The sequence below is a fragment of the Uloborus diversus genome, chromosome 8 (assembly GCF_026930045.1).
Source record: "Uloborus diversus isolate 005 chromosome 8, Udiv.v.3.1, whole genome shotgun sequence".
NCBI classification, from domain to species: Eukaryota; Metazoa; Arthropoda; class Arachnida; order Araneae; family Uloboridae; genus Uloborus; species Uloborus diversus.
In genome coordinates, this window is record NC_072738.1 from 25,378,686 (window position 1) to 25,390,922 (window position 12,237).

The 12,237-nt window shown below is 32.6% G+C and overlaps 1 protein-coding gene across 1 annotated transcript in view; it reads left to right on the top strand.

The window, feature by feature from the left end:
- The window catches only part of LOC129227976 (staphylococcal nuclease domain-containing protein 1-like), a 34,054-nt gene that overhangs the window by 20,203 nt on the left and 1,614 nt on the right, over positions 1–12,237 (top strand). Inside the window, exons 6-8 of the mRNA XM_054862601.1 lie at positions 6,421–6,570; positions 8,590–8,696; positions 11,817–11,999. Coding sequence (XP_054718576.1) covers positions 6,421–6,570; positions 8,590–8,696; positions 11,817–11,999 — 440 coding nt within the window. The remainder of the gene's footprint in view (positions 1–6,420; positions 6,571–8,589; positions 8,697–11,816; positions 12,000–12,237) is intronic.

The window sequence follows — 12,237 nt, forward strand, 5'->3', positions numbered from 1 at the left end:
GATATCTAACACTTTCTAAGTAGTATCTACAGATCAAATCCTATGGTTCTGGGGGATGTGAGCCTGTTGAGCGGTAAATTAGTGAAAGGTATCCCTTCAGCGTGGACTTGTGGCCCGTCTCAAACGTTTCTGGCATCTTTGGAGTCATATGAATGCCTGAACTTTTTGGAACTCGTAAAACTTCTGTGTGAGGTATTTTTTCCCTTAGTTCGTTTATCGTTTGTTCGTTTATCGGTCACAAATTCCCACAAGCGATTTGCTTTCGTGGAAATCCAAGGATTTCATTGAACTCACTTTTGGATGACCTGACGATTAACTGAAATGTTCACTGTTCGTTTTTGTACACATTCCCGACTATCATTTCCAAGCCACTTGAAATGGCACACAGTGGAGTATTTGACTGAAAATCCTGGCCAAAAGTCCATTCCCCAATTTTTATGAAAATTTATTCCATGATAGTTGATTAACTGGTGCATTGATCGGCACCTGTTTTGGAAACTTGAGTCACATACAATTGCTCATAGCATCGGTGAAAGATGAGATTTCTATAAGAATTTTTGCTTTTTTGTTAAGTTTCAGCTTAATTATTACGCTTCAATGTAGATTTTTTTGTGGCTTTCTAAATGAATGGAATTGAACCAAATCAATTTTACGGCATAAAGAAATGTCAGGGCTTAGTGCTAATTATAAATCAAAGTAAATATTTTTATTTTCTTTTTGTGAAAAAAAATAAAGAAAACTTGGTACGTGAGATTTTTAAAGGCTTTTCGCCTTAATTTATAACTAGAGAAAGCTTTTTAAATGGGTGTCGGGCTTGGTCGGGCTGTTTTGAAAGTTGCATCGTATTTGGCAAAGTCTCTAGTGCTAATTTCAGCAAAAAAATCTTCCGCCTACAACTGCCCTTTTTTAAAATGATTTTTCTATAAAAATGCATAATCCGATCTTTTTGTGACAAGTCATCATTTTAAACTGAATTTAACTACAAAGATGTAATAAATTTGTAAAAAAGTTATCATAAGTACTACTGAATGAAAAGATCGACATATTTGAGCGCACAAACAACGATAAAATTTCAGACATGCGTTTCATGGGTACGAGAAACCGTTTCATCAATGTGTAAAGATGTAAGTTATGGAATGAGAATCATCCAATTAATTTCGAAATCGCTTACCTTTATGCATCGCTAAAGAGATTCATTGCACCCCTAAAACATGTGTTTGCGTTCAGTTATGTTAATTTTCTCATGTACGTTAATGAGTTAATAAATTAAATTATTTTGTGATCTCGCTAAGAAAATTGCTCTTCCTTAAAATTGAGATAGATTTTAGATAAAAGAAATAAATATTTATATTTTTTCAGATCATTGCTGCAAATAATGTGCCGGGGGAGGAGAGTCTTTTCCCCTTTATAGGTGTAGCAAAAGGGGGAAAAGACCCCCCCCCCCCCCACTTGCTAGCGTTAGGAGACAATTGTAATTGTCTCCTAACGTTCCCACGCTAGCGAGCTATCCATATTTAAGACATTTTACCTACTCATTGTGAAATTGAAGTTATATAAAATTTTAGCTCCAAGTTTTTGTTCATACAATTTTTAGCGGAACACATCACGCAATGTAAAACTTAGGATCGACCCAAGGTACGAGTACAATATATACAATTCAAAAACAAAGAGCTTTTAAATATCCATTTTCGAGTGTTTTTACAGTTATAACATCCTAGTTCATTTATTTATTTATTTTTTCAATAGAAAAAAGGTTCTCTGTAACCCCGAAACCCTTGTCTTTAATTCTTTTTGTGCATGATTAACTCAGGGTTTTAATGATTCAAACCAAACGAAAATAATAAATTTGATTATTTTTTTGGTTTCAAATTAGTGTTTTGTACAGAATATTAGAATTTTTTAACCGCTTTTTGCTTTCTTTCCCCCTCGAACAGTGCACTTAATTACATATCTTCAAAGGAAAACAGCCATTCGCATCGAACACGTTTACTTATCACTTGTCTAAGCATTATTGGCAAAGAGCCAACCATGGCCTCCATTTCGGTTCGAGTGAAAATTATTGAAAATTTTTATTTCAATTCATTGAAAGAAAATTCATTATAAATCTGTGAAAGAACATAACTTCACCGTTTTCGCTGTAAATGAAGGTAAGGTGTTTATATTTCCTCAAAAAGGGTCAGAGCTATAACATTATTAGAATATTGGATGCAAGAATTGTAGTTTACATTGATTGAATAATTGAAAAAAGTAGAAAAGGTTGACCTCCCGTTGTAAATTATTAGAAATTCGGTTAATTACGTTAGAACTTCAAACAAACCATAATCTTGAAGAAAATTATTTTTTCTATCTAGTGATGCATTGGTTTTTTTTCTACGTTTACTAGGATCGTTTTTACGGTCGTAAACATGCAAAAGTCTAAACCGTGGATAAAATATTAAATATTTCATTTTCTAATTCAAATTTAAAAGATCGAGTTTCAAATTGTAACATCAGACCTTTCAGACAACTTGTATACCAAGTTTTGTGTCTATAATTGGGATAGCTTCGATGTACGGCGCACAAACGCACACAAGGGTGTCGCCTTCAGAAGAGTGAAAATTTCAAACTGGTTTTGGCCAGGATTTTCAGTCAAATACTCCAATGTGCGGCATAACGTTTCAAATACTGTTTGTCGAAGGAACAACAAGCAAACGAACTGTCGTTCTACTTGGTTAAACAACTTAAAATAGCAGGTATTTTGCTTAAAATTGTAAGAAAACCAAAAACAATACATAAACTGGGTAATATATTGTAAATTATTTTCTAATAAAGTGAGAAACAAAAATAAACTAAGCACTCATTAAAATGAAATTACCTTTCTTCCATTCGATGATACAATTTTTGTTCGATATATTTTTGCCGCACCCTGTATACTGCTGTGCTAAGCAAAAAAGGGGAATTTGCAGTTGGGTTCAAGCTGAGATATTGTATTTTAAAGTGTGGCTCTTCCGTATATTTGATTCAGATGTCTTTTTTTTTAAAGAATTTTTTAAAACAATAGTTCTTGATCAAATGACCCTAAAACATTTTATTTATTAAGTAAAATTCGAAACAAAGAGCATCTTGGTTATAATAACTCAAATTTGTTCAAAAGTGCTGGTATGACTGCTTTTACTACTGTGCTTAGCACGGCCGTATGAATGAACTGAAACTGTAGTTTAAGTTTTGGTTCAGCTTAAGAAACACCAATTTAGTTTTGATTTGATCTGAGACTGGATTGGAAAAAATCAAAATTCAATAGCTTTCATTTTCAGGCAGTAAAGTTACATTGTATTATTTTTCTTTCAAAAAAAGAAAAAAAAATCAATCATGCTTGAAAGTCGAAAATTTCAATTAATACTTCAAGTTTCAAAGGCAATCTAAAATAGAAATTGTAATTGTTACGATTAGACACACATTACCCAATATTATTTGTTGAATGACAACTTGACTTATTTCTGGTGTTTGATCATGAAAGCTGTCGGTTATAAAAGAAAAAGTTTTTTTTTTTGTTCTAATTGATCGTACCTTTATGTGTATTTCTGTTAAGCGGATGTGTAGATAGCATATACACTAAGTGTCAAAAAAAAAAAAAAAAGTCGGTGTCGAATTTTAAATGTTCAAATTTAGGAAGAAGGTGATTCAATGAGTATTACAGATATTTGCATAAATCTTTGCTCAATGCAAGCTTAAAATGTGGGCGTTGCACTAGAAGACTTTAGTTCGAAGTAAGCATGGCTGGAATCGGTAGTTGTGTTCGAGGAAGTGATGCAACAGAGTTCAAAAAGGGGCAAATTGTTGGCCTGTACCAAAGTGGGAAAAAAATGCAAAGACATAGTTGAAATTAGTGGTATAGGATTGCGAACTGTTCAACACATTATTAAAAGGTGGAAAGATGGTGGAGATGCTACCTGTTCGCGACATCTTTGTGGTCGTAAATCCATTCTTGACGAGCGTGACCGGCGTTCTCTGAAGCGATTAGTGAAGAAAAATTGCAAGAAATCGACCATTCAACTCACAGCACTCGTCAACGAGGGAAGTAAAACAATTTCCAAGCTCACAATACATCGAGAACTTCAAAAATCAGGACTAAGAATCTGTGTTGCAATAAGGAAGCCTCTTGTGAGTGGCATTGATCGAAGAAAGAGACTTCAATTTGCAAAAGATCATAAAAATTGGACTGTTAATGATTGGGGAAAGGTCATGTGGTCCGATGAGTCAAGATTTACGCTCTATCAAAATGATGCACGCGTCAAGGTTTGAAGAGAGCCACACGAAGCAATGGACCCTATATGTCTAGTTCCCTCTGTTCACTCTTTCAGAGCAGTCTAATGATCTGGGGTTGTTTCTGTTCATTTGGACTAGACTCGGCTGCATTGTGCACCAACCAAATGAACTCTGCACAGTACCTTAACATCTTGGATGATCATGTTGTGCCATCTATGGACTTTTATTTACCTGATGGTAGTGGTGTATTCCAAGACGATAACTCCAGAGTATACTGGGCTACAATTGTTAAATCTTGGTTCTATGAGCACGATGAATCTTTTCAACACATGATTTGGCCACCAAGTCCAGACCTCAATCCAATCGAGAATCTGTGGGACGTACTCGAAAAGGATTTAAGATCACACACCTCTCTTCCTTCATCTATTGAACGTTTAGGCGAGCTTTTGATGGAATTGTGGGCGAAAATAAAAACCGATACTCTACAAAAACTCACTGAAGCAATGCCACGGCGTATGAAAGCTGTAATACACGCAAAAGGTGGTCCAACCAAATATTAAGGCATGCGACTTTTTTTGGATACGTAGTGTATTTCTTAATGCTTAACCCTTTATATGTTCCAAGAAACACAGAGTATTAAGAAACCCGAATTTTATTCATGAAAAAATCAAATTTTCCAATTTTTCCCCAAAAAAACTGGTAAAAAAACCGTTTTTTTTTCCACCATTTCAAAATTTCCGGAAATTTTACATCTCTAAGTGTCACCCGGAAGGAGGGAAAGACTGTCCCCTCTCAAGAAATTTTTTTTGACTTAACAAAAAAGTTTCTTTTTTTCTCTCAGAACTCTTTCTCTAACTCTTCTCTGTACTTTCAAAATTTGAAAGCACAGGATTTGATCAACATCTTTTTGTTAAACATTAAAGGGGATCAAAATAATCCTTTTCAATTATTTTAAAAGGATTTTTGAGTAATCTCACTTTAGAAATCGCAGCTATTGGATAATTTGTTTTCAAATTGAATTTCAGATGTTGTATGCATCTTAGGTTTACAATAAAATGCAACGCGAAAATTTCATAAAAAGGAATCAACATTTCAATCTCTGTTAGGGGTTTTTTCCGCTTCCCATGAGAGGGTCCGATTTGAAAAAACAAAATTTAAAAAAATAATGAATAAAATAGCCGGAGTGTCGGATGCTTGCTTTAAAATCCTGGAGTCAGCCATTTTTCTTCCGACTCTGCAGCCCTGCTTCTTGGCTTTACAAATTAGTCATTTTTGTAATGCATAGTAACTAACTGAGTGCTTTAACAATTCTAATGTGCTTTGGTAATCTTTTGAATGCACATTGGATATGTTGGTATGTCCTAACCCTCTGTTCAATTATAAATTTTATTACGTGTATGAAAAAGATAGTGATTTAAATGTTGCAATGCAGATATACTATGAAGTTATACTTCCTTCTGTTGCCAAAAATCTAGTCCCTTCATATATAATGTTGACTCAAATTCTGGTTGTTTCTCTAACATAACAATGCTCTTTCAATTTGCTTAGCATCTTCATGTCAATAAAAATCCATGAAAGGCAGACTTAACATCAAGATAAAAATCTGAGAACAAGCTGGTTAGTTTGTGTTATGTTATTTTCAGAATTTTGCTTTCATGCAAAGCTTTTAAATTTGTTGAAATGAATTAGCATTCTACTTTCAAACTGTGTTCAATTATGCTGTTAAAACTTAAGTTCAAGAGTTTTTTTTTTTTTTTATTTATTTTTTATTTTTTTAAAGCAACCTGTGTTTTGTTTTACAAATTAATTAGCAATATTAACGATGGTAGCTGCATCAAAACAGTTTTAGTTATCCAATATGCTATTGCAAAATTATCCAATGTATTTACATTGTAAGTTATGCTGAATTCAATTAAATTTAAGTGTTTCATGTTAGTTTTTAATTTTTTTAAAATTATGCATTCATTATGTTTGCTTATACTTTTTAAAATGTCTGCTCACCTTTTAAGAATGTTTTTAATGATAACTTTTTTCGCCAATTTCCGATATATCATCCCCTCAGAGCAAAAATAAGATATCTTAATGTTATTTCTGGGATTAGATATCTTACTGTTGCTCTGAGGCAATGATATATTTGTACTTTTATGATAATTGAGAAGTGCATGTATGTTTTAGTGTCCTTCCTTTCGCGGAGAAGAGCAGTTTGCTGAGCCTTTTGCAGAAGAAGCAAAATTTTTCACAGAATGTCGATTGCTTCAGCGTGATGTAGAAGTAATTCTAGAAAGTGTGTCAAATCAGAACTTTCTGGGAACAATAATCCATCCAGTAAGTATTCTGTGCTGTTAAGTTGGCAGAAAATTTTCTTCATAACTTAGTCTACTGATATGCAGTAAAATTACTTGTAGAATTTGAAATTTGTTGTTTGGCAAAAGGGCCTCCTTGTTCAACATTGTCATTCTAATCTTAATTATTCAGCTTAGCTATAAAAATGCTCTTTTCTATGAGCTTCATAGCTTTTTATATGAAGTCTTTTAACCCAAGCATTGTTCAAAACCTCCTCTCTAGCTATTCCATTGAACTTATATATTTTAATCTTAAACTCTTTTATAAGCTATTCATGTGGCTTAACTGTTTGCAGCTTTTGTGCATCTTTAAGCTTCGGATTTAGTATTTTTGTTACTTTGTATATGTTTAATATACATATATATCAGGGTTCATACTGTTCAGGGAGAAAAAATTCAAACACTTTTCAAGTACTTTTTAAGGCAAACAAAATTTGTACTAAGGCAATATCAAAAATTTGTACTAAAAATATTGTATGAAGATTTCTTTTAATGCAATCACATATAAATAATAAGCAATAATACAAAAATGTAAAGGAAAACAAAATTGTCTTTTTTACAACAAGAGACTTCTCATAAAAGATCTTTACTGTGTCAAAAGTTTTTCTGCAAATGTCTGAAAAGCTCGGTCATAAAGAGGAGCAGGTCCCATGAGATTTAATTTTGTAATCTTCACATTCAAAGAAGTATAATTTATAGAATCTGCAAGCTAATATTAAAAAAAAAAACCTTTCATGAATGCTTTTAACTTTTATGGGAAGAAAATAAAATATATTACGGCAGCACAAATAAATTAGAAGGAAGACTAAAAATTAATTTATAAATGGAGCCAGTACTCATCAGCAGCTTAAATTCCATCTATGGTTGAAAAACCAAAAATATTTTTAAATAAACTAAGAGAGGAATGTATAAGTTGCGAATATTTACAGAGCATTACAGCACTGCGCTACACGCACCACCTACTACAGTGCAAATAAATAAACAATAGCTTATACCTAAAATTAAGGTGGGTGTTTCCTCTTTACCATTAGATGCCAGATGGCTACAATAGTGGTACTCCACTGGACCCAGTACCAGCACATGCAAAAAACAAACAGGATCTTACCTAAATTTCCAAGTAGACGAATCAAATCCAGGCTCACATAAAAATTGTCCAATTTAGTTGTCAAAAAATAACATAAATGCCAAAGAAAGGAAAAAAAATAATTAATCCATTCCAAAAACAAATCCCAGTCATTGGCCAGTCATTCGAAAAAATGGGCCAGGTATTTCATACATAAGTACCACCCATGTGCATGGTTTCTCTCGGTTATATCACAGTCTTGAGCATTAAGACGGTTACAGTGAAGCATAGTGTTGATTAAAGGTGGTATTTAAAAAAATATTTGTGATTAGATTAATTGGAAAATTATTATCAATAAGCTTATTTCTAAGCAAAGAAATTTATTGGTTGAATGCAGGGATTGTGTTACAGATTCTTTTAACTCTAAGTGCTTTTGGTGCGATTATACCTGTTAAAACCTTTTTTTACCGAGGCATGAAATACCTTTGTGCTTAAAAAGTAATAAATGGAAAAAAAATGTTTTAATGCACAAATTAAAAGGAATACTGTAAATAATATTTTTGCGTTATGAAGAACCCTTTTTTCATTGCAAAAAAAAGAGAGCTTATTAATGAAAATACGTCTGGCAAATGCCGCTTTTGTCGGATGCCTTTTCATCCATAAAATTGCTTCTTTTGCTTTGAAAAAAGGTTCTTTGTCACCCCAAAACATGTGTATTCTGTATCCCTGCTAATTTGTGCATTAAAACTTTATTTGTTCTTTTACTTATACTTATTTATTTAATGTCTGCGCTTTAAGGCTTCTTTTCAATATATCTTCTTCATCTTTCATCTGATAGGAAATTGGTAAACCTTCATATCCATAATTCAAAGTTTAAATTTGACTTTGTAGATTTTTATAATGTAGCGATGAAAATATACAGACCTATATATTTTTTAGAATGGTAACATTACAGAGCTCCTTCTTAGTGAAGGATTTGGAAAGTGTGTTGACTGGAGTTTACAATGTGCTACTTCTGGTGTTGAAAAGCTCAGAGCTGCAGAAAAGTATGTTTTTTTTTTTTTCATGTGAAGGCATAATGTTTTAAGCTCATTTCCGTGTCTGTCGTAATGAAGAAAATAAGTAGTTTTTTTTGTTATCACATGAAAAAGATGAGATTTGTCGCAGTTTGATTTAGTCTTTTTTTATTCCCCCTCCCAAGATGGCTTTTTACAAAAGTTTTGATTGGAAAGAAATCTTTATCACATAAAGGGATTATTCATAGAAAAGGAACTGTCATAGAAATTCTTAGTTTGTGCTAAAATTCATTTATTTTATCGTTTTCATATTATTGTCATTGTCGTTATATAAAAGCTGGATAATACAGTGAATTTGGTTTTTGGCTTAATATGTAACCAGCAAAAACTCTTGATGTTATCTATCTGTTGCTGTAAATTTCCTTAAATGAATATCATAGCTATTTTGAAACATTGTAATTGTTATTTGTTTCTCGTAATTATGTATATACTACTTATGTACGTAGTTTAAAACTTATTTTACTTCACTCCTTTTTTTTTATTATTTATAAGTTTTTTTTTCTATCTTTTAACTCAGATTTCTGTATAAGTCTTCAGTTAGTACTCAGGTACTATATGAAGAATAGGTTTGAAATTAGTAGATATTGTAGACACAATATCTACTAATTTCATTCAAATTTATCCTTTCTTGAAAGCAATGTGCAATTAATAATTAAATTACATATTAAAAAGAAGGATTATGTAGTTTGGCACTTTTGGCTTAACTCCTCTCCTCTTTTAAATATTTTTAAAAAAAATCTTTTCCTATTTTAAATTCGGATGTTATTTAAAGGACAGAAGGTAAAGTTTCAATGAAAGTCATGTATTGTAAAAAATCAAAAATGAGGAATTGAAAGAATTAAATTGTAATGTAATAATACAACAAAACAAGATGCTCACAGTTTTATGTGATGTGCTGTTTGATATATCAAAAGCAGGAAAGAAATTCACTTTGTACTAAGCTAATATTACCTCAAAATTTCTATACAGTCGATTCCGGTTAATAGGACCACATCGAGACGGGACCATTTTGGTCCTAATAACTGGCTGGTCCGCATAAGCAAACAAGTTGTTTGGTCTGACTTTACCTGTGTAACTTGACCGAACAGGCTATATACAAAACATATAAATGGCCTTAGGACTATTGTGAGCCCCATATTTATGGTAAGCATTTGTAAATTGCTGTTTATGGAATTTTTCCATTAAAAAGTAAATTAAAGTGAAGCAAGTAATCTTTTTACATGCATCCCAGACCTATACGATTTTAGTTATTCCTTCCAGTCAGTATTGATTCGATTCAACAACCAGAAGTAACTAAAAATGCAAGAGTGAAAAAATAAGTGCTAAAATTACTAATCGGTCATTTAAAATTTCCAATGAAATGTAAATTATGTATTTTACAGCAAAATTCAAGAAATTTGAAATTTTTACTGAAATTATGATTTTTTGCTGGAACAGAGCCGCCATGAAATTGGAATTTTGTTAACCTTTTTTATTTTCGAAGATATGCTGAGTTTAATTGTAAGTTACGGAGAACCATTATTGATTTTCATTACCCTAATTAGCACGTTTACCCACTTTAAACTTGCTTTAAGTGGGCAATGTTTACTTTTTTTCCAATTTGTTCTCATGTTCCTTGGTTTGATTAAACAAATTTTGGTCCCAATAAGCAAATATTAGGCTTGTGTAATGGGATTTGTTTTGGTTCTTTAACATTTGGTCCGAATGAGCGGCTTGTCCAATTAAGCGTATTCCACTGTATTTATTTTAATTTATATGTAAATTATGACACGTGCACCCAAATGAATAAATAAATGAAATTATATTGATGAGTGATGAAAAATCAGCATGAAAATTGAAAAACATAATTACTTTTTGACCTAAGTAACTGAAAATTCTCACATCCTGGTCAAATTTTTCAAACTGATTTTTTCTTATGCGAGGAAATGCAAAGGGGTGTAAGTGGGCATTTTGAAGTTTTGAGTGAAACAAGTCTAAAGTTGCAGTCCTAGGTAGGCTTTCATTGAAAAGTTTTTCTAAGTCATGCTGTATAGCAACACTTAGCAGTACTATCTCTTGCCCATATATATATATATAGGAAAGGTTTTCTTGCCGTATCTACAAATTATCTCCAAATTTTTATTTTTGGCACTTATATTCCTTTGTTTCTCGCTGCCTCATTTGCATATTTTACTTCTGAAGTATTTTTTTTTCTGTTGCTGAGTTTGCAATAAACATATCTGTAGTAGCCATGGAGGCCCCGGTATATCATGTCTAGTTAGACACTGTTAACATGAGCAGAATTTCTCTGCAATATTTTTCTGAATTTGATATAGATACCAAATCTCATATCATTGTACTCATAAATAATGAAAAGACTTCAACACTGCTTACACTTTTTTAGTAAGAGCCCTATATCTATGGCATAGTATAAAGGCGCGAAGCTTTTCTGCCTAAGGATATCACAGCAGGTAAATTAGGTCAGCTATTATTTAAGCTGAATCGCACTGGCTTTGGCAGGAAATAGGTAGCAAAGTTGCATCAAAAACTGAGTCATTCCATGTCAAGTGACCTCGTTGTCTCCACCTGATCATTTCCATATTGAACAAAATTTTAAAGAAGTGCAGACATGCCTTTGAAACTCACCTGTACAAATTTTCATCTTCTGAGACCCGAATCCTAAGGTTCTATGATCGATCTAAAAAAAAGCGTTTCAAAATGGCGTTAGCTTTGAGAAATGAATTGCCATGTTTGACACAGTTTCCCAATTGGAGGCCATTTTGGAGCCCACTTTTTTTCTTTTTAAGGTATCCTAGGTCATGGGCGCCCATACGCAAAATTGTAAGGGGGGGGGGGGGGGGGCTCAGATATTTTAACCATAGTTTAGCAGGATATTTTCTCCACGGAAACCGATGTTTTAGTTTCTACTTTAATTTAAATGATTTGTAATTCAAACTATAACATAATTAAATTCTTCTATTTTTTATGGTAAGTTGTAGTACACTTTAATTTTTTTTTATTAATCTGTTTTATTAAATCATTTGAGAAAATCATAAGTTGCTGCAGCACTTAATTTTTCGGTTGAAAATATTGAAATATATTTTATCCTAGGTATGCAAAAGAGAGACGTGTGCGCCTTTGGAAAGATTATACTCCAAGTGGACCAGTTATTGATGCCAAAGAGAAAGAATTTAGTGGAAAAGTTGTAGAAGTAGTCAATGGTGATGCTTTAGTCATAAAGCTTTCTGATGGTTCAACAAAAAAAGTATTTTTGGCTAGCATCAGGCCACCAAGGTATGTGTCTTTACCAAGTATTTTCTTTAAATCTTACAGGATATTGATGTTCTTCATAATAAAATGGTGCATTATCTGATCTTGATCATTGAGACTCTGATGCTCGAAAGGTTAAACCTTACTACCAAACGGCATGATCTTGAGGGTCACAGATCTGTCTGAAATTCTGGATTTAGGTCAGTAAGCACTAGATATGAAGCCAGGTAAAGCGGTTTGACTGCATAGGCCCTAGTTCAGC